Source organism: Dama dama, chromosome 15, assembly GCF_033118175.1.
Source record: "Dama dama isolate Ldn47 chromosome 15, ASM3311817v1, whole genome shotgun sequence".
Taxonomy (NCBI): Eukaryota; Metazoa; Chordata; class Mammalia; order Artiodactyla; family Cervidae; genus Dama; species Dama dama.
This window is the reverse complement of record NC_083695.1, coordinates 44609517-44633805: the sequence shown is the minus strand read 5'-3', so window position 1 is coordinate 44633805 and position 24289 is coordinate 44609517. Positions and strand designations below refer to the sequence as shown.

At 35.9% G+C, this 24289-nt stretch overlaps 1 protein-coding gene across 13 annotated transcripts in view; it reads right to left on the bottom strand.

The window, feature by feature from the left end:
* Positions 1–24289, bottom strand: part of SHLD2 (shieldin complex subunit 2) — a 111139-nt gene that overhangs the window by 16834 nt on the left and 70016 nt on the right. For 10 of the 13 annotated variants that reach the window (XM_061161974.1, XM_061161967.1, XM_061161978.1 and 7 more), the window contains 5 exons: positions 23472–23959; positions 21460–22974; positions 17499–17606; positions 4701–4895; positions 4235–4369 (listed from right to left, as the gene is read on the bottom strand). In XM_061161974.1, the coding sequence (XP_061017957.1) occupies positions 4235–4369; positions 4701–4895; positions 17499–17606; positions 21460–22969 (1948 nt within the window). In that variant the 5' untranslated portion in view covers positions 22970–22974; positions 23472–23959. The remainder of the gene's footprint in view (positions 1–4234; positions 4370–4700; positions 4896–17498; positions 17607–21459; positions 22975–23471; positions 23960–24289) is intronic. The other 3 variants (XM_061161975.1, XM_061161970.1, XM_061161976.1) reach the window with 1 other exon arrangement.

Here is a 24289-nt window from a genome sequence, read left to right as displayed (position 1 = left end):
AAAAAATAAAAACCACATAATACTACTAGAGATGGCTAGCATTTTAGTACCTGTATTTCCAGATTTTTTTAAAATGTATATACATACTTATATATCCACTTTTATTAAAATGAGATCCTATTATACATGAAGTTTTATAATCTACTTTTTTTAAACTAAATATTATATCTATACATCTATCCAGGCTAGTGAACATACATATCTTTGATAGTGAATTTGTGTGTCCACCAGACCACAAATGACCCCCTTAACTATTCCCTCACCCACTGAAATAAGCTTACATATTCCAACTGGTACTTTGTTTTTTTACCTTTTAGTACAGCATGAGGGACCTTAGTTCCCATGCCTCCTGCAGTAGAGGTGCAGAGTCCTAACCACTGGACTGCCAGGGAATGCCCCAACTGGTACTTTTTGACCCTGTCTTACAGGCCACAGTGGACTGAATCAAATTCAAACTAAGCAATCAGATTCTCTTTACTGGGAATTTAGAAATGGGACTGGTCTCTTAAAAGGAAAAGTAAAACAGGAGCTACAGAGTAACAATGTGCTATCCATAATGTTGAGAAGCAGAGAAAGTCTAGAGAAAGTCTCTACTAAGTAAATAAAGCAAACCCATGGAGATGTTGCCTGGACCCAGAAAGCTTTCTGTTCCTAGTTCCAAGTCCCCCTGAAACCCATCACTCTTGCCCTATTTACTAGGGGTATACTCCTGTACACTTCCAGTATAGCCCCCTTAATCATTTAAGTTAACCATGACGGAGTTCCAGTGTGAAATTCGAGCCTTCAGTGCCCAAGTTTAAATACAATTTCTTAGTACAGCCAACGGACTGCACAACCTTCATGTGCAAGCATTTTTACCTGTGTGACTTTTTTCTTATTATTTGAAACAAGCTATTTCCTCCTCAAACTTGCTTCTTTATTCCTTAAAGACAGTGGGAATTTTAAATGGCTGCCTGATCTATATTTTATTCTTCAATCATTTATAAAGAAAGTATCTACTAGCGCAGGCAGTGCTGTGTGATGAGGATACAATGGTGAACAGGCTAATCAGGGTGCTCTTAGTCACAAACTTTACAACCTACTGAGAAATTTAGTTAATTATCAAGCAAGCAACTCAGCTGGATCATCTGTTTGTGTTAGGTGGCACAACTGCAATACAAAGAGTGACGCGATAGGGAGTGATTATGTATATTCATGTGTGAGGCGTCTCTGGGGAAATGAAGTTGGACAGCCATCTGTGTGGGAGCGCTGGAGGAAAAAGCACTCTAGGCAGGGGAATACATAAATTCAAGATCCCAAAGCAGGAAAAAGTTTGGCGTGTTCAAGAAACAGAAAGGAGTCGAATGCGGGTTAAGCTAGTAAGTCTGAGGGAGACTGAGCAATACCAAGACAATTTGTGATACAATTCTACACTTCAATCAGGAATTAAGGGTGTGAAGGAATAGCAAACCTCCATGCAGATTTAACTGTGATTTTGCATGAAGCATAATCACAAAGGTTGGGATCACTTGTATTATTCTGTGCTTAATTAGTAATGTCATGAGTGAACTTTATTGTAATCTGTTGTATTTTTTAAAATATTAGACTTCTACTAAATGGTTTCAGGAGAATATTGCATTGGAAAGGCACTTAGTTCTGAATAGCTTATTTTATGCATACCAAATTATTACCAAGAAGTGTAATTTATGTCCCTAGCCCACCCTCATGAGGACTTTAACTGTAAACAATGCTTGCTGCATATCAGGCATACCAAATTCCTACTAGCAACACATATTTTTTTTAAAACTGGGAATTAATTTCTTATTATTTTTCTCCAAAACATTAACTCTTTTGTCTCTAGTATTCAGTAATTACTGCTTGACAATCACTTCTAATTATATCACCTAAATGTGAGTTTGTTACCCTTGGGAACAAGGAAAACAAGGGCCCAGTACACACAGAATAATATAGAGAATGCCTCAAGAAATACTAAATGAATAGACAGAATACTAACAATTTGTGAAAGGAGAATCACTTACTTAAATGATTCTTCAAAATTGGATCTTTGAGGTATTAAGGCAGATATTAAAACTTGAAATATAAATAAATATGCTGAAGAAATGAACAAAGAAACTACACTTTAATTCATGGGTTTATAAATTTTCAACATTAACCTAAATATCAAAGAATTATCTAGAGAAAATATACTTCCTCTTCTATTGACCAAATAACTATCAGCTTTAAAGGAATATTCATATTAAGCATGGAGCAATCTGCTTTGCTACAGCTCCACTATAATTGGAATGCCACCTTTGATCTACATTCTGCTCAGCACGCAGCTGACTCATGTTCCTGACCATGACATAGTGGTCAATAATGATGGTCTGTATATCATTGACACATGTTTTTCAGATTTCTCAACCAAACAAATATTTGCCACTGTTTGATCTTAACATGAAAGCCAAAATTCAGACTTATCTCAAATCCTAGTTATGGGCTATTAATGATTAAGAGAGGCAACGTGATAGATCCTATCCTTAGATAATTATTTTGAAATAGAAGTTTGCAAAGGCATATTAACTCTTCCAGGTAAAAAAAGAATGGATCACATACCTAATCAACCTCTGAATTAGTTTAACAGAGTAAAATAACTCAGAAGCTACTAATTAAACTGTCTCTGATTGTTACAACTAAAGGATCTAATATCAAAATGAAGATGTTACACTATTTTATATTGAAACATCAATTCAGTTCAGTTCAGTCGCTCAGTCATGTCTGACTCTTTGCGACCCCATGGACTGCAGCATGCCAGGCCTCCCTGTCCATCACCAACTCCCAGAGTTTACTTAAACTCATTTCCATTGAGTCAGTGATGCCATCCAACCATCTCATTCTCTGTCGTGCCCTTCTCCTCCCACCTTCAATCTTTCCCAACATCAGGGTCTTTTCCAATGAGTCAGTTCTTCGCATTAGGTGGCCAAAGTATTGGAGTTTCAGCTTCAACCGCAGTCCTTCCAGTGAATATTCAGGACTGATTTCCCTTAGGATGGACTGGTTGGATCTCCTTCCAGTCCAAGGGATTCTCAAGAGTCTTCTCCAAAAGTATCAATTCTTTGGCTCTCACCTTTCTTTATAGTCCAACTCTCACATCCATACATGACTACTGGAAAAAACAGAGCTTTGACTAGACAGACCTTTGCTGGCAAAGTAATGGCTATGCTTTTTAATATGCTGTCTAGGTTGGCCATAACTTTTCTTCCAAGGAGCAAGCATCTTTTAATTTAATGGCTGCAATCACCATCTGCAGTGATTTTGGAGCCCAAAAAAATAAAGTCTGTCACTGTTTCCACTGTTTCCCCATCTATTTGCCATGAAGTGACAGGACTGGATGCCATGATCTTAGTTTTCTGAATGTTGAGTTTTAAGCCAACTTTTTCACTCTCCTCTTTCACTTTCATCAAGAGGCTCTTTAGTTCTTCACTTTCTGCCATAAGGGTTGTGTCATCTGCATATCTGAGGTTATTGATATTTCTCTTGGCAATCTTGATTCCAGCTTGTGCTTCATCCAGCCCAGCATTTTTCATGATGTATTCTGCATATAAGTTAAATAAGCAGGGTGACAGTATACAGCCTTGACGTATACTCCTTTCCCTATTTGGAACCAGTCTGTTGTTCCAATTCCACTTAATTTAATACTTCATAAATGATTAACTGATGCTCTAATGAAAAATATAATCATGGGTCATACTTTAAACATGAACATTCTATGGGTCTAATAGTCCACGCTTTTAAAACAACTGGAATAAAAACCTGGAACACAGTAACTCATTAAACAGTAACACTGTGACTTGAAAGAGTTAATGCGACTCCTCTAACATCTGCCCTATAACCAGAGAGGAGTTTATTTATCAGAGTACCTTGGCTGAATAAAAATTGTAGAAGCATCTCCAGAATTAAATTTTTAAACAAGATTATCCAAGGAAGGTAAGATCTTCAATCTTCACTAAAAAGGTAAAGTAGTATACCTGGGAATAAATGAAAGCTTCTATTTTGCTGCCATTAATTATAGAGGATTATAGATCATTGAATTGTTTACAGGAGGTAAAAAATTGTAACAAGAAATCTGCAAAAGACTATTCAATAATGCTCAATTATATTTCAAACGTCTGATCTCCAGAGTCCCTTCATCTTAGGCTCATAAGCATTAATCATTTACTTACCTATAAATAGATTAAATGCTTTTTGGTGTATTTACCTTTTTTCCTTTGAAGTTGAGGGTACCAGGCTGCTCCAGGACCCCATAATACAAGCACATAATGTTGACCTTGGGTCTGTTCCACTGTTAACATAACTTTCCTTTGCTTCTGTCCTCTATAACTGTATAACGCCTCTGGAAAAGGAAACAAAATATTTAGTTGGCATTACTCTACTGCATGTGGTATCATACTTTACTGTCTAATGATAAATATCTACTGATAACCAAATGGTACACTAAGACAGTCCTGTACTTAAGTTTCTTTTAATCAAAACACAGTTGATCTACAGTATCACGTTAGTTTCAGGTACACAGCAGAGTGATATATATATACTCTTCCTTCAGATTTTCTTCCCTATACGTTATTATAAAATACTGATACAGTTCCCTGTGTAATACAGTAGGTCCTTGTTATATCTTAATTTTTTTTATAACCTAAAATTAATGAAGTACCCAAAATATTTACCTGTCAGTACAGTGATATCAACAACTCTTAGAATTGCATGGACTAGTATGTCTGGCTGAAGCTGCTCCAATTCTATAAATTCTATACTGCTCATTTTCTGAGGCTGCCTCTGAGGAAGATCTCTGAGATAGGAATGTTTTGAAGATACATATGCCAGTAAGTCTTGAAGTACAACATTACTAATCATACTGGAATCTAGGAAAGAAAAAAAAAAAGACCACATATACAAAAGAGGGAAACAGTATATTTTCTTGATAACATGGCATTTTCTTAGAACTGTATTTTATGTTGCAAAGTGTGATTAAATGTCAAACATGATTTCATTTTTATAAAGCGTGTAGCTTACCCTTGAACCAGTTTAGATGCCAAAATAAGCTTGATGTTTTTAACCAATGGAAATGGAATTATTTATCATCTGCCAAAAAAAAAAAAAAAAACAAACCTGCCCTGTTCCCTTACTTCTCTATTTCATTAACAGTATCATTTTTCTACCAATTAACCAAGACCAATATTTCAGTTTTTTTTTAATCGGGGTATAGTTGCTTGACAATGTTGTGTTAGTTTCTGCTATACAACAAAATGAATCAGCCATATATAAATGCATCAATTATTTTTTTGACTCCTCCATTACCCTGTTATATCCAACCAGCGCCCTAACCCCTGAAATCTGATTTGATCATGTCTTCCTCAACTATCCCAACCACCACTATTCTTCCTCAAGACTGTTAGCATTTCTCATCTGAAACACTCCTAACACTCCTCTAACTGGCCCTCCCAGAACATGTCATGCGTTCTCACTTTTAAGCCTCTGCCCTCACCATATTCACTGGCTACAATGCTATCATTCTCCTCTCTAACCACGCATCTGAATATTACACAGAAAAACAACCATTTGAGACTCCCAGTGCTAGGGATACAAAGACATGATCCCAAGGCTGAAGAAATTACCAGCCTAGAGGTTGACAACCAGCACTGTGCTTAGGATATAGGCGACACGTTAAGCGTTCCTAAGAGCGCACCTAAAGACCTGCCCGGGGACGTTGGAAGAGGCTTTCTTTATTGAGGAAATATTTGAGCAATGCTTTGGGAAAATGCCTAAGAAAAGGTTTCTAGGTAGTAACTGAGCAGAAGAATATGTTTCCAGGTAAAGAGAAAGGGTTAATAATCCTTTATGTATCTCAGATGCTTTTGGTATTCTGATAAAGCATATGGACCCATTATCAGAATAATATTTTTATAACAACCTCATTGGAATATAATTCACATACATAAAGTTCACCCTTTTTCTTTTTTTTCTGGCCACACTGTGCGGCTTGTGGGATCTTAGTTCACCATCCAGGGAATGAACATCAGCAGTGAAAGTGCAGATTCCTAACCACTGGACCACCAGGGAATTCCCAAGTTTACCCTTTTAAAGTATACATTTCAGTGTTTTTGCTTTTTGTACTTCACAAAGTTGTGTGGCTACAACCATTATCTAATTTTACAACATTTTTATTACAGAGTAATATTTTAAAATTCATTAAATGAAATAGGATAGTAAAACCAATTGTATGGAAATACAGTAATCAAAATATTTTTAAAACTGAGGATAACTTATGTGCCTCATTAAAACATTAAATAATAAGATATAGCAGAGTATGCAGCAACTACCATAACTTCAAAGTATGCCAAAGTATCATGTGGATAAATAATATTCAAGTTATCTCCAACAACTATAATGTGATATGAAAATATATGTGCTTTCCATTGGTGATCAAGTCACAAGTATTGAAAATATTACTACGGGTTATCACCTTATTCATAATGGAAGGAAATGCTAATTTTCAGTAGGCAATTAGTGAAAATAAAGATGTAATACTTATGGTTAACAGAGATGGGGTGCAGTGAGGGGGAATTGATGAAGGCAGTCAAAAGGTATAAAGCTTCAGTTATAAGATAAATAAGTACTAGGGGTGTAATGCACAACACGATAAATATAATTAACATTGCTATATGTTATATATGAAAATTATTAACAGAGTGAATCCTAAGAGTTCTCATCACAGGAAAAATATTTTTTTCTCTTTAATTTTATCATCTTTTATCATCTCATTCATATGAGATGATATTCACTTAACTTACTGTCATAATCATTTCATGATGTATATAACTCAAATCATTATGTATTATGCTGTGTACCTTAAACTTCCACAGTGCTGTATGTCAATCATATCTCATAAAACTGGCAGGAAAAAAAAAGGGATGTAATATCTTCCCATCCAAGTTTATGAATGCTTTAATGCAGAAGAATCAATTTTCACAGACAAAAGTAGAACATTTTCGGAGGCTAATGACCATCCAGCAGATGATAAGAGCTGGAAACCAGGCAAGACTGCATGAAGGAGAAAAGGGTGACAGACTTGTGAACTAGTTCAGAGGCAGAATCTAAGAAACAATCAGATGTGGAGGGTAAAGAAAAGATTGCAGAAGACAAGATTTCTAGTATAGCTGAGTGAATGGATAAAAACAAATGTTCTAAAGTTTCCAGAACCTGATATGAAATCTATTCTAATTAAGGTTACTTAATTCATAAATGGATTTTATAAAACCATGGTGATATCATAACAAAGATAATGAACAAAAAAGAAAAGAACAGATAGCATGAAAGATGAATGAGAAAGAGAGGAAGAGTGAAGATAAGACCAATTACATTATAGCAAAACCCAACTGCAAATATCTCCTTCTAGAGCTCCAGTTTATTCACCAGGTGTTCTGATTCCTCTTTCACAATATTTCCAGCACATTTGGAATCAGAAGAACTGGGTTCAATTCTGACTTTGTCAATAATGACTCTTCTGAACTTGTACATAACTTTTCTGGGCTTTATTCTTTATCTGCAGTAAGAGCTTTGGAGGGAGGGGAAGCTCCCTAACATCAAATTATTTACTAATTCTTGCTTCATAAAAATTTGTACAGAAACATTTGATTACTTAGATTCAAACTAAAATAGTCTACTTCATGGAAGCACTGTGTTAAAACTTTTATTTATATATTTAATTTAGTAATATTTAAGATAAATTTATATCCTGTCACATTATCAGGACTAAATTTGTAAAATTTATAACACCTTACTATAATGAGAAAAGAACAGAAGTTCTATATGTATGTTGATCAGAAGTAAGCTTTCATGAGTTGTAACGATTTGAAAAAATAAAAACCAAAACTGACTTCTGTCAGAAGAAAAACAACTGTAATATTTTCAAAGTGTCAACTGTTAACTATTTTCAAAACAGTTATCTAGTCACACAAAAAAGCCTTAGAACATACTTTATTTAGCTACTAACTTGTGTAACCTGTGAAAAACAAGGAAATATAAATTCCTATATAAGTAGAAAAACAAATTTGAAGTAACTTCTAAAAGCTATTTAACTAGCTCAATATTTTTCACATTATTCTGCAAAAACCTGAAGCTACCCAGAGTTTCCAAGGCATATTCTCCATCCAGAATTGGATCCTTAGATCTTCATGAAATTAATGAACTAGAGCAATCTTACTTGAATCCAGTTCAGTCTTAAAACGAGATCTACATCATCTATCTCTCAAATCCTGTGAAAAATACTTACATTCCATGTTATTTTCATTATTTTAAAACATTCTTTACCCTTCCATTATATTAACAACCATAAAACATCTGTAATAACATCTCTAAAAGCCATTTGACTCCTTGGAAATGTGCTTTCCAAGATGTAGCAACTTCAAATGTTCATAATAAAACATTAAACTTAAATCTTTTAAAGAAATCCCAAAACTAAAAAAAAAATCCCAGACTGCTTTTGACCACTTACTCTTTAACCTATCAGAATAATCTATCAAATTTCATGAAAATCTTACTGGGACTTTGACTGGATTTTTACTGAGTCACAGACCAACTTGGGGGGAACTGAAATCATCACAATGTTAAATCTTTTGATCAATGAACAAAATATGTTTAGTCTTTTAATTTTTCATTTTTTCATTTAACAACGAAATTGTTAAATCCACATGATAACATTGTAAACGGTGCCTTGTCTTTATTTGTTACTAGTCATTAGTCACTCCATTCTAGAAATGCAATTGACTTTTGTATATTAACCTTTTACGTGACCACCTTGCTAAACTTTCCCATTATTTCTAATAATTTGCTTGTAGTTTTAAGAGGGGAAGGATTCTTTGTAAATCTATAAATAATAATCATAATAATCCATCATGTTATCCACAAACAGAAAACTAATACTGCCCAAATATTAATGTTATTAACTAAACTATAAATCTTACTCAAATTTTACCAATTTTCCCACTAATATTCTTCTTCTATGTAGCATCCTTTCCATGATTCTACATTACATTTAGTTCCTTTTTCTCTTTACCTTCCTTTAGTCTGCAGTAGTTTTCAATCTTGTCATTCATGACCTTGACACTTCTGAAAAGTATCGATCAGTTACTTTGTAGAATGTCTCTCCATTTGGGTTTCTCCAATGTTTACTCATGACTGAAATGAGGTTATGCATTCTTGGCAAGAATATCACAAAATTATGCTGTGTCCCTGTCAATGCAACACAGCAAGGAATTCATAATATCCTTAATAATACAGAGAATATTTACCTTGATCACGCAGTTAAGTTTATGTCAGCCAAGTTTGTTCACCATAAAGTTATTTTTCCCCTTGTAAGTTGATAACTACCTTGGGGAGATACTTTGAAATGATGCAATGCTATTTCTCCCCCAAACTTCCACCTACTAATTTTAGCATCTATTAAAGGATCCTTGTTTGCAATATTTATTACTGAAGAAACTACCTGATGGTAATTCTCTGTTTTCTTCTTTCTTTTCACATTTATTCATTGGAATTCCAATTTATCCAATGGAATTGTGAAAAAGAGCTCTATAATTTATTTACTTGCTTACTTATTTTGTAAGTTAGTTAAATATTTATATCAGTATGAATCCATAAATATCTTATTCTAAGGGCTATAATCCAATACCATCTTTTCTTTTTTTCTTCAATTGTTCCAGTTCTTGCCAAAAGGCTGTCCTTCAAGCTGGCTTTTGTGTTCTTTCAAAACAACCCTTTTCTGACACCATGAAAGTTCCAGGCTCTTCTCGGATTTTCTTCGTCCCAGGCCTGTAATCAACCACTTCTAGCAGTGCTGATTCCTCTTACAGACCAAGATATGGGCACTAGGTAGGATCATTCCTACTGAGGTGTCACTGCTTCTGTATCCTCTCAGCAGACAGAACTAGGAAATTTATGTACTGAGCATAATAGCTCATCCATACACTTATATCTATATTTCTGTGTTCCTTTATCTATTTGCTTATCTCTCTCTACATATATATAGAAGACCATGAGCTTATACTAATATCTCTGGCTCTAATCCAAAAGGTTCCCTTTAATCTTCCCTCTTTCTTACATATAATTTCTTTCTGTAACAACAAAAAACCCAATTCTGATTATCTATTACATATTTATTGACCTGTTCAATTCTAGTACACATACAGAGCTGTTGCTAACCCATTCCTCCTTGAGAAACACTTTTCCTAACTAGACTACAGCACTTACATACAGCTTTTTTCCCCCTTGACCTTACAGAATCCAGTCAATACACTGTTTTCCACAGTTTCTTAGGTTTGTTCTCTTGTCACTACTACCCTTCTGTATAGTTATTTTATTCATTTTTAATACTGTGAGGTTCATTTGTCAGTGTCTCCATTCCATTTTGGATTCTCCCTCCACCACATTCAAATTGGTTTTAATTGTTTATTTTGGGGGGTATATGAAACATTACTATGATTCTATAAGACAAAGACACACAAAAAGACATACTCAAAGAAGTGTCACTCCCTCTTCATCAATGTTACCCTATTTCCATTCCCTCTTTCTTTCTACCCCTCTCCCAACCCTTCCCCGTAGGTAACCAATCTTCTTGTTTCTGGTTTATCCTTCCTGCATTAAAAAAAGGTATCCATTTATGTATTTACTTGTTTTTGGTTGCACTGGGTCTTTGTTGCTATATGCAGGCTTTCTCTAGTTGCAGTGCAAGAGCTTCTCTTGTGGAGCACGGGCTCGAGGGCACTCGGGCTTCAGTAGTTGCAGCACGTGGGCTCAGCAGTTGTGGCTCCCAGGATCTAGAGCACAGAACAGTGGTAGCACACAAGCTCAGCTGCTCTGTGGCATGTGGGATCTTCTCCGTCTAGGGATCAAACTGGTGTTGCTATTATAAAGTGGATTCTTAACCACTGGCCCGCCAAGGGGAAGCCCCTTCCTTTTTTTGCACAGATGTGGAATTCTATATGTGTATTTTCTTATTCCTCCCTTCTTTCTTAGATGAAGGACAGCATACTGCATATGCTTTTGGGGGCTTCTGTTTTTCACACAACAGTATGTCTTGGAAATCACTTAATATCAGTTCATAGACTCTTTCATTTTCTTTTTACATCTGCATAGTATTCCACTATGTGACTATACTATAATTTAATCAACTGTTCTATATATGAGTGTTTCTATTTTTTCAGTGTCTTGCAGTAACAAACAATACTGCAATGAATAATTTTTCTGTTCCAGTGTATAGATATTTGCATATTGTTGTAATTCTATCCTCTTGTTGGGTTGAAAGCTGAGTACATATATAATTCTGTTAGGTATTGCCAAATAGCCCTCCACAAGGGTTGTAGCAATTTACATTCCCACCAGCAAGGTTAAGTGAGCCTGTTTCCTCACAGACTCACCAAAAGAACATGTTGTCCTATTTTTTAATTTTTGCCACTTTGATAGGTGAAGAATGACATCTCTATGTAGTTTTAACTTGAATTTCTCATGTCTCCTTCCCATTTTCCCATCAGGTCCCTTGTTGCTTAATTTTTTAAGAGTTTTCCATATACTAGAACACTAGACTTTTGTCTAAGGTGTATGCTGCAATATTCCTTCCAAGTATGCCAATTGTCTTTTGACTTCATGTATTTTTAGTCCTTAAAATTTATATTTTTCCATAGATAAATGTATCAGTCTCATGTTTTTACTGCTTCTGGATTTGGAGTTATAGTAAGAAGGCCTTTCCCTACACCAAGATTAAAGAGGAATTCATTTATGTTTCCTTCTAGTAGTTAGATTGTTTTATTTTTTAATATTTATATTTTTAATCCATTTGGAGTTTATTCTTCTATTTGTTATGAGAATTTGTTAACCAACAACTTGGTTCACCATTTTGTGGGTGTCAAGTCAAAAGACACTACCAATCCACAGATTGGGAGAAGGAAGGATTTATTACTTGCAGCAAGTAAGAAGAATACTGGGGATATTTCCCAAAGCAGTGTCTCCCGGAACAGCAAAATTGGGGAAGTTTTAAGCTAAGGGTAGATGCATAGTCAGGCTTCCCTGGCGGCTCAGCTGGTAAAGAATCTGCCTGCAATGCAGGAGACCTGGGTTCAATCCCTGGGTTGGAAAGATCCTTTGGAGAAGGAGACGGCCACCCACCTCAGTATTTTGGCCTGAAGAATTCCATGGATAGTCCATGGGGTCACAAAGAGTTGGACATGAATGAGCAACTTTCACTTTTTCACGAAGAGGTTTGGGCTAGTGTATGCATATTCATGAAGGGACTTTGGGAGGTAGGCAGAGACCAAATTTGAAAACATCAACATCATCATCTTTTAGGTTCAGTTGTTCAGGTGGTTCACTGCTTCAGGCTCATCTTTATTTCTGAAACAGAACTGGGAATCTTTACAACTGACATTTTATCTTTGCTATTGTTAACTTCTCTTCTCTGGTAACAGTCATTCATCTTTCACCTTAAAGGTTATTAATTACTCAGGCCTGTTCAAAGACAAGCATTATGGCCAGGCTTAGATCACAAAATGGCTTAGGCCAAAAATAGCCTCTCTTATGTCAAGAAAATCAAGCTTGATATTGATACTCTTTCTCCAGGGACCCCCTACCCTACTTGGTTACAAAGTGGATACAATCTTATCTTTTCTATGTGGCTACCAAGCTACCTTAGGGCCTTTTATTTAAAAGCTAACCTTTGCCTCAGCGGTTTCAGATACCATCTTTGTTATATACTAAATTATACATATGTGCCTAATTCTTATCTTCCTAGTGGATGCCACTGATCTAGTTGCCTATTCATGTACCAGTATCACACTGCTTTAATTACTGGGGCTTTAGAGTATATTTTAATGTTCAATAAGCTTAGTCACTCATATTTTTCTTTTTCACTGTTTTCCTAGCTATTCTTGCATGTTTGTTCTTCCATATGAATGTTAGTATCAAGTTATATATAGTATCATATTAGTATCATGTTGGTATTTTTACTGAGAGTGCACTGAATTTATAAATAATCTTAAGGAGAACTGGTATCATTTAATGTTGAATTATTTAATCCAGTAACATGGAATGTTGCCTTTCCACTTATTCATGTCTTCATTTCTTTCCAGTGTATTTAAAATTTTTATTCATATAGGTTTTTGCACATTTCTTGTTTAATTTATTCTGAAACATCTTCTTTATTACTATTGTAAATTAGTATTTTCCTACCACTATGCCCTCTGTTTGGTGTTTGTGTATATGAAGGCTACTGATTTTTTTAACAGTAATTTTTGTGTAATTCTTTACCCATTCAAATGCCTCTTCTTTTCTGATTGCACTGGTGAATAACTCTTAGTATAATGGTGAACTAAAAGAGCCTCTTGATGGGGCTGAAAGAGGAGAGTGAAAAAGCTGGCTTAAAACTGAACATTCAAAAAACTAAGATCACGGCAGCTGGTCCCATCACTTCATGGCAAACAGATGGGGAAAAAGTGGAAACAGTGACAGATTTTCTTTTCTTGAGCTCCAAAATCACTGCAGATGGTGATTGTAGCCATGAAATTAAAAGACACTCGCTCCTTGAAAGAAAAGCTATGACAAACCTAGACAGTGTATTACAAATCAGAGGCATCACTTTATGGACTAAGGTCCATATAGTCAAAGCTATGGTTTTTCCAGTAGTTATGTACAAATATGAGAGCTGGACCATAAAGAAGGCTGAGTGCTAAAGAACTGATGCTTTTGAATTGTGGTACTGGAGAAGACTCGAGAGTCCCTTGGACAGGAAGGAGATCAAACCAGTCAACCCTAAAGGAAATCACCCCTGAATATATACTGGAAGGACTGATGCTAAAGCTAAAGCTCCAATACCCTTGCCACCTAATGTGAAGAGCCAACAAATTGGAAAAGACCCTGATGTTGGGAAAGATTGAAGGCAAAAGGAGAAGAGGGCGGCAGAGGATGAGATGGTTAGATAGCATCACTGACCCAGTGGAAGTGAATTTGAGCAGACTTTGGGAGACAGTGAAAGACAGGGAAGGCTGGCATGTTGTAGTTCATGGGGTCACAAAGAGTCAGGCACGACTTAGTGACTAAACAACAGCAAATGGAAAAGAATAGCAGAGATAAGGGATGTTCTTATTTTGTTCTTGACTTTGTGGAAATGCCTCTAGTGTTTCTACATTAAATAAGATAAGGCATCAGGGCTAAGTATATCTATATTATTGATACAGTATCAACTATATTGTAATTGTAGCACTATACTGATACTGTACTTATTGGTAGGAGAAAGTATCCCTCAATTTTTATTTCTTGGAATGTTTTTTATAATAAATGGATGTTGAATTTTGTCAAAGGGTTTCTCAACATCTATGGAGATAGCCATATAAATTCTCAGATGTGTTAATATATTAATATTCATATATTAATATGAAATATTCATGTATCTGAACAAATCTTCCATTTCTAGAATAAATCTCATTTGGTCATTATTTCCCTAATGTAGAGTTAGATTTTGTTTACTAAAATCCTGTTTAGGCTTTTTACATCAATAATCATGTATAACACTGGTCTATATTTTTATTTGTAATGTCTTCATTTGGTTTAGGTGCTGGTGTTATATTTGCTTTATAAAAGGAATTGGGAATTTTCTCCTTCAATACTCTGGACTAATTTATAGAGCATTGGAGTTATCTGGCCTTTGAAGGTTTGGTGGAATTTCCTGTGAAACTATTTTTCAGACCTGGCCCTCTTTTGTATGGTAGTTCTTTAGTAATTTTCTCTATTTCTTCTACAGAAACTGGTGAGTTTACACTTTCTTTCTCTAATGGGATCAATTTTGGCTATCTGTATTTCCCTAGAAAATTTACATACATTCAGACATTACTTTGCCAACAAAGGTCCATCTAGTCAAGGCTATGGTTTTTCCAGTGGTCATGTATGGATGTGAGAGTTGAACTATAAAGAATGCTGAACACCAAAAAATTGATGCTTTTGAACTGTGGTGTTGGAGAAGACTCTTGAGAGTCCCTTGGACTGCAAGGAGATCCAACCAGTCCATCCTAAGGGAAATCAGTCTTGGGTGTTCATTGGTAGGACAGCTGTTGAAGCTGAAACTCTAACACTTTGGCTACTTGATGTGAAGGGCTGACTCATTTGAAAAGACCCTGATGCTGGGAAAGATTGAGGGCAGGAGGAGAAGGGGACGACAGAGGACGAGATGGTTGGATGGCATCACCAACTCAATGGACATGGGTTTGGGTGGACTACGGAAGTTGGTGATGGACAGGGAGGCCTGGCGTGCTGCGATTCATGGGGTCGCAAAGAGTCAGACACGACTAAGCGACTAAACTGAACTGATTCTTTTTCAGACACTTTTCTCATATATGTTATCACAAAATATTGAGTACAGTTTCCTGGGCTGTACAGTAGGTTCTTGTTGGTTATCCATCTCATATATAGTAGCATGTGTATGTTAATCCCAAGCACCTGATTTATCCCTTCTCCCTAAACTTCCCCTTTGGTAACCATGTTTGTTTTCAATATCTGTAAGTCTGTTTCACTTTTGCAAATTAGTTCATTTGTATCATTTTTTAAAAACTTAAAGATTCCACATATGAGTGATATCATATAGTTGTCTTTCTCTATCTGATTTACGTCACTCAGTACAATAATCTAGGTCTATCCATGTTGCCGCAAATGGCATAATTTCATTAATTTTTATGGATGTAATATTCCATTGTACATATGTACCATATGTTTTTTATCCATTCCTCTTATCAGTGGACATTCTCTTGGCTATTATACATAGTGCTGCAAAAAACATTGAGGTGCATGCCTCCCTTTTTTCTTGATCAAATTAACTAGCTGGTTCATCTATTTTTTTGGAAACAAGATTTTACATTAAAATTATTTATCATTTTAAATTTCACATTCTTATTAATTACTGCTTTTACCTTTGTTTCTTTGCTTTACTTTGTTGTTCTTTTGCTAGGTATCAGAGTTTAGAATTTAATTCATGTGTTTTTATTCTTTTATTATTATTGATAAAAAGGGTTCAGCTAATACATTTTTCTTTGATAATTTTCCTTAAATGCATTCCAGATATTCTGACATGTAGTGTTTTCATTATTATATTTTTTAATTCTATAATATCAGTTTGTATTTCCTTTTTCACTCAAAATTTGTTCAGTAGGTATAAAATTTCCAGATATAGGACCTGCTGCTGCTGTAGCTAATAAATTCTAGTTCTTGGACTTCCCTGGTGGCTCAATGGTAAAGAATCCACCTGCTTATGTAGGAGACACAGGTTCGATCCCTGGTTTAGGAGGATGCCATATGCCACTGAGCAATTAAGCCTGTGCACCACAACTCCTGAGCCTGTGCTCTAGAGCCCAGGAACTGCAACTCCTGAGCCCACGTGCTGTACCTACTGGATCCCATGTGCCCTAGAGCTTGTGCTCTGCAAGAAGAGAAGCCACCATAATGAGCAGCCTGCACACCACAACTAGAAAAAGCCCGCATGCAGCAATAAATAAACAAATAACATCATAAAAACTAAAAAGAAATAAATTCGAGTTTTATAACATTTGGTCAGTATGTTTGTAATAATTCCACTTTATAGAAATTACTAACATTTTCTTCATGACCTAACAGGATCAATTTTTCTGACTGTACTGTACACACATGACAAAAATGCATATTTCTATCATCAGAATGTAGAATTCAATTTATATCCATAAGATACACCTTATTCATAAGATCTACACTGCTCACTATATTGTTTAGATCTTTTATTTCTTAGTCATATTCTGTCTACTAGATCTGTCTTGTGCCATTAGAGAAACCCAAGTTAATACCACAATGAGCTATCACTGCACAGTGATCAGAATGGCTGAAATTTAAAAATAGGACAATACCAAATGCTGACAAGGATGCAGAGAAACTACAAGATACATTGCTGGTAGGAAGTTTAAGTGGTACAGCCACTCTGAAAAATAGTTTGGCAATTTCTTATAAAACTAAACATGTATTTGTCATACAAATCCTCTTTTCATTACCTCAAGAATTCCAAAGGCTCAGAAATTCCATGGAAGAACTTCAGAGGTCCATGGAATCACTTGGAATGATAAGCAAAATTTTATATCTCCCTACTTAAGTCTATTTTTCTTAAGAAATGGCACATAGCTTCTCAAAGAGGTCTATGACTCCCTAAAAGGTTAAGAATCATGACTATATTGACTCTAAGAAAACAAATCATGAACCCCAATATTTCTTAAAATAAATATGATTTATACCATACAAGTTGATTTTTATAAATTCTATTTTCATTCTTACTGAAAATAAACCAATATCTTTCAGCTAACCATTTAGAAAACATTTTGTAACATTGCCATTTTAACTCTAATTTTTCTCAATATGTGTATATATTTTAAATACCAAGAAATTATTATATTTATATTTAAAATGTGTCTTACATTCTTCAGGCTGGACAGATGAGTAACTCCCAAGATTTAATAACTGACTGGTAAATGTTGATTGCAGTACTGTCTCACCAACCCAGTGATCCTCATGGATAGTGACATCTAGAAAGGGGGAAAATAAGTTCTGATCATGCTAAAAATTCCCTCACACTGGGATTAATGTACTCATCATAGCAAAATACCATGCATGCCTCTCACATGCCAGGAAACTGAAGTCCAAATAGGGTAAATGATCTCCCTAAAGGTACAAAATGATAAAATAGCAAATTTGATCTCTGAACCTAGGAATGTCTGTACATAGGCAAAATAACAAAATTGCTTCTGTATATTCAAATAATATCAATATGGAAGCTTTGCTCCACAGAGAAAATTTTAATGGTTTTGTTCGCTTAAGGCAAAGGTATAATGTATATTTCTGATAAATTAAGTCATTTAGGATCAGGAAGCAAAGCAGGGTTCCAAAGCAGTAGTTCCTAGAGGAGTAAAACATATTTAGTATGCATTTATTTCCTCTGCCATAAGCCATATATAAATATAATGTAAGACATTCTTAAAGAACTTTGATTATTTTTCCCTAAACTCAATGATAATTATCTTCTATAGATGTTAAAAATGAAATACTTTGGAGGTAAGGAACACTTCCCAGGAAAAAGAGAGCTGCATGATCTAAGATGGAAAGAGAAGAAACATTTAGTGGAACTAAACATTCCAACTGGGAGAAACAATTCTAAGTAGAACAAAACTTAAGTTAAAGACAGAGACAGATCCATCCCAGGCAGGATATAATCAGCCTTTTATAATCAGTACAAAATGTTAGCCGTATGAAGATACACTAATGGCAGCAAAATAATCAAAGAAAAACAAGGATGCATAATGTCCAAGTAATTACTTCCAAATTTATATCCCAGATCCTCTCCTCAGCTTCAAACCCATTTACCCATTTATCCACAACTGCCTAATTGACATTCCTGACTGGATATTCTAATAGCTCCCCAAACTCAGCCTTGCTCAAATCTGCTTTTCTTGTATGCCCCATCTCATCTATTGGCACTATGCTGCTAGCCAGGTCAATTAAAACATGACATCATCCTGAACTTCTACCTCTCCTGTCCCATTTTTGTCTCCAGCCCAACTGCTGATTCCGTCTCTTGAATCTGCCCACAGCCCTGCCACGGCTAGTTTTGCATCAAACATTCTTCTCTCTCCAAGCAGGTCCCCTTCCTATCTCCAATCCATGTTCCATGATGCTAATGAATGACTTATCAAGAACATTAATGTGATCTACTGACTTGATTAAAAAAACTCTCAGTGGCTCCCCATGACCTGGCCAGGAACAACCAGTATAGCATTCAAAGCTTTTCAAGATCTGACATTCAGGAGGCCTGCTCTTCAGAAAGGAACAATTAAGAAATTTCAAGGAGAACTTTCAGAAAACCATATTGTAAAACCTATGTTCAGACTCGTAAAATGTTAATCATTGGGGACAGGATGGAGGGGAGTTAAGAATTCAGCCCTTGCCCCCCTTTTCTTGGTCCATTCACTGATACAGTTTTCTATCTGTTCTTTATATACTGGTTTCCCAGTTAAGTCCCAGGTCTTCTTCTCTTTTAACTCTAGTCACTAGTCTCCTTAGAGACTATATAGACCATATTTAGAGCATCTTTTCACTCTATTGCTACAGTAGAAAAATATCTATTACTGAATGGAATGTGATCTGGAATCCATCTGTTAGACAGAATTGTTCAGTTTTGGGTGGATATCAGCAGGTAGTATGAGATATCCAACACAGAGATATAATCATCTGCAACTGGATGCTATTAATTAAAGTGGGATTTCACACATAAATTCCTCTGTAAATGTAATCTCACTACCTAACTAGGAAAACAGAAAAGTACAAATTTCTCTTTCCACAAAGTTTTCATCTGTTCCACACAAATAAAAGAAACTAGATATCTGTAAACTACTTTTTTTAACCAAGGAAATTAAGTAAAACAGAAACAAACAAACAAACAAAAACCCATTTTAAAAAACTGGTGCCCACAGAAATAATCTAAATATTCTATAATAGGAAAATGTTAAGTAAACTTTGGTAAAGTCACTTCACAGAATGTTACCTCCTTGGTAACAGCTGTATGGACACTAGGGGAAAAGAGAGATAGTTGGGTTGAGTTTCTATCTGCTAGGAAAAGGCCTCCTGGGAGGCTCATACAGGGACAGTGATGCCTTGATAAAGTAATCGTGGTCCAGGCTCTAACCTACTCTTTACGGTCTTGGGGACCTCATTTTTTTCAGCACTCCAAAAATAGATTTCAGCTCTGTGACATAAACTTGTATTCAAATCAGTTAATGAGACAAACAGGCAAACAGAAAAACAGAACACAACCTTTTTGTTTAAATATACAAAATTGCCAAAGAAACACTTGCAGCCTGCTCTCACCTTGTAGGCAGTTTTATATCTTAGAAGCCGAGTCATAAGCAAAGGGCTGCTCGGCAAGCACTGAATCAGAAAAGAGCAAGTTAGATGACTTGAGCTGCCAACAAAGAAGATGCCGCCAGTGGGACGAGACTATGCAAAGCTGATACAAACCTGTGTTCAACTCTTCAGTAGAGACTGTACCTGATAATGTTACACAAATACCAAAGTATATTAGCTAAGGTTCTCACTCCCTCAGAAAACCATCTGAGAGGAATTACAAATGATTGCCTTGATATTTTCTCTTTCTAAGCTTTTAAAGCTGACCCACACCTCTTCTCTATTACATTCTTCCTTTACATATATTATGAAGCTTAATCAACTTTGTGCTGGTGTGGGATTCATTCTTAAGATGACCAGTAACTATGCCCTAATACACTATGTGTTGATTTTTAAATCAATATAGGACATGTAACAAACTGTTAGATTTTGTTTTTCAGGTGAAAAAGCAGGATACAAATCATTTTTCATGATTACAACTGTATATTGAGAATAGGGATTCTAGAATCTGGGTGAAGCCCAGCTTTGCCACCTCCTAGCTGTCTGGCAGTGGCTAAGTTACTTCACTTCCCTGGGTCTATATTTTCAAGCTGAAAAATGGGGAAGATAACCAGTGCTCTCCTCATACAATTGTTATATAATGAGTTGAAAGATATGTAACATCTAAAACAGGGACTAAGTTCCCAATGAATGTCCGTTATTATCCACATGCAGACATGATTGAGGAGCACAGGCAAGGTAGCTGGAAGGCAATACTCCAACACTCCATTGGCAGTCATGTGAGGTTGGTATAATACCAGGAGTCTCTCCTTTCCATATTTCCAAATGTGATCAGTAGTGACCCTTGGATAACACAGGGTTAATCCACTACTTTAGTCAGCCCTCTGAATCTCTTGCTCTTCTACATCCATGGATTCAACCAACCAGGAATGGTGGAGTACTGTAGTGTTCACTACTGAAAAACATCCACATATAAAGGGGCCCATGCAGTTCAAGGGTCTTTGGTAATTTTAATAATTTAAAAATTCAAGGAAATTCCACGTTCCCTCAGTAAGAATGTAGTGTGCACAGCTTTACTAGGGATGGAATAGTAGAAATGTTGTCCTGTTAACACGGCTAAAGAAAAGGGTTACAAATAAGACATACATAAATAAAACGGTAAGAAAACAAAGAAAGAGCCTGATGAGACACAGCATGAATGCTAGCATAGTGAATGAAAGGAGGAGAAATCAGAGAAGACTTCTCAAAGAGAAGGAGGAACAGGAGGGACAGTGGGGAGGAGGGACAGAACCAAAAAGGACAGATGAACACCCAGAAATGGCAACGCAGGGATGAGGAGACCAATACAGATGCTATAAGGGACTCAATCATGCTGGAACCCTAAGAAGCAAATGGTGAGGAAAGAATCCTTAAAGGCTTAAAGTGGGAGGGGGAAAAAGACAACAGCTTTGTAAAATAAGATATTTACCACGATGACCTTACCTGTGAGTAAAATTATATCTCCAAGAAACACAGTAAGTGCCCAGAAGGCTGCAGTCCTCCACAGAAACACCTTCTTCTTCATTTCTGATTGGTCAGTTACCACAATCGTTGCTAAAGGCACTTTAGAGCCAGAATTTGGTCCAGATTTTATGTTTATTTCTTTCATGTGACATGGAGATAACACCATGACTAAGCAATTGTATTTCTGACGTTCAGAATCACAGTTTTTTATTAATGAGGTTTTTTTAATGCCCTTAAATCCAGACATGTTCCTTTGGTCCACTCTTATAGTATGATCTCTCTCATTAGAAAACAACTTAATTTTCTTAGCTACATGGGGGACTTTAGATAGAGCCTGAGGATGGCCTGATTTCTCTTCAGAAGTCCAACTTCTCTTACCGGAACTTTTGTGGAAGGTATTTAGTTGAGAACACAGTATTCCTGAGTTACATGACTCAATGCATATCTCATTTGGTTGAAAGTTATCATCAAAATTGAAAAGTTCTTCATATCCTATGTTTTCTTCAAGATCTTTATCAGCGTTTAAGAGAGTGTGGCAACTTTTTGTTTCAGGACAAACAGGACTAAAAAGTTCAAGGGAACAGGCTTGGTTCTGTCCATCTTCATATCCTTCTGCAGAATCATCTTTGGACTGAATCAAATTATCCTCAGTTATTCTTATTTCCTCATAACTTGCTTCTGGTTCAATCTCCATGTTTATGGTCCCTTTATTTACAGAATTCTGCCCTTTATATTTCCTTTGAGCTAAAAAAGCAACCTGGCTGGAGGTCATTATACTAAGAAATTCAGTATCAGTGGATATTTTAAGTCCTTCAGGCCTTGGTTTGTCTACTGTGTTAGAGGAAAAGAACTCCAGACATCGGTTCTGTATTTCATGATGCTCTGTTGGTGCACAGTTTATTTTGATAGCTTCTGGAGTGTTAGTCCGTTCAGTACCACAGACCACATCCAGTATAGCTGCACACTTACGATCTAAATGAAAGGAATTTTTTGGAATGTTCTGACCACACATGTTTGATTGATCATGCTGTTCGTTTGTGGTTTTCTTAAGTTCACTGGAAAGCTTTGGACACTTCTCTTCTTCAGTAAAATGCTGAATTCCTCCCTTAGGTCCACATATTTGCTCACTGGAGTTGGTTCTGTCACTCATTCCCAGGAGGTAACTCTTCTGGGACTTTGCAGCTTGTGTTTCAGAAATGCAACGTGTGGTGTCATCTTTCATGTGAACAGATCTGTTCATAGAGTTTGCTGGAGTGTGACCATGAGGAAGATCTGGAAGACCCAGAGGTTCCAGGGCCTGACAGTTCTCGAGATTTTTGTGCCTGCATTTTTCATCCTTCAGGTATAAGGAATGGTGATTGTACAAAACCTGAATTTCTTTCCAGGTCTCAGTAGTGGGTGCTAAAGAGGTTGGTTCCTGTGAGACTGTCATTTCCAGTGGACTGACTGGAGCACCCCAAAAAATGTGAACTTGAGATCCTCCACTCATAGTTTCTGAAAAAAAAGAAAAAGAAAAATCTAAAATAAGCATGTGTTAGAAATTTTTATATATTGAAATTAACTTATAATAGCCCCAAAGCAAATGTAATATAAATCAAAAATATAATTAATAGAGGTGATTTATATTCTTACTCAATTATAAAAATGACAAATACATAAGCAATCATAAGGAGAAATCAAAATATGCACAAAAAATACTCACATAAAGACTCTCTTTAAGGAAAATAAAATTAAGCATACTAACAACAAATAAGTCAACTCTTAGCATGCTCATTTCTGGTATTGTAAAAACTTGCACGCTTTTTTTTCTTTTGGCTGCTCAGTGCAGCATGTAAGGTCTTTGTTCCAGGGATCAAACCCATGTCTCCTGCATTGGGAGTGCAGAGTCTTAACCACTGGACTGACCGGGGAGTCCCAAAACTTGCATCATTTAAACAGTAAGTTAGTAAGGAAGGGAATAAACAGCATTTGTTTAGCTGTATTATAGTCACCTTTAAATCCTTTGTTTTCTTTTTAGGGCCTTCTTCCTTAAACTGTGAACTCAATTCCAAAATCCCAAAATAGAGGCTTGAACCAGTAAAGAGAAAATAAAAAACCAAGGCTCTTTTCAAAATGTACAAGTAACTATATTATCCATCTTCAATCTATAAGTGCAATCAATAATTGCTTCTGTATTTTTAAAAAATAATTTTATTTATTTATTTTCTTGGCTGTGCTGGTTCTTTTGTTTCTGCACAGGCTTTTCTATAGTTGTGGCGAGCAGAGACCACTCTCTAGTTGTGGTATGCAGGCTTCTCATTGTGGTGGCTTCTCTTGTTGCGGAGCATGGGCTCAGAAGCTGTGGGACACAGGTTTAGTTGCTCTGCGGCATATGGGATGTTCCTGGAGCAGGGACCGAACCTGTGTCTCCTGCGATGGCAGGCTGATTCTTCACTATTGAGCCAGCAGGGAAGCCCTGCTTCTGTATTTCTAATCGTCTCTAAAATGCAAACAGATTAAGAATAGCCATTTTGTAATATACAGACAAAAGAAACTCATTGTAATTTAAATATTTTTTCATTAACTGTGGGCACTTGATATAAGTAAATCTAAGTAAGCATCATATTTAGTGAGATAAAAATAGAGAATTATACCACTACTGACTTGATAACAACTGACTTTCCAAAAGTATCTACTAAATAGATCTATTCCTAGAGTTTGCTGATAAATTTTTTACAGTGCTATAGGGACAAAAAGACAGATAAGGTCCTTGGCCTAAGGGAACTGTCAGTCTGGTTTTAAAAAAACAAAAAGGAGAAAAAAAACAGTG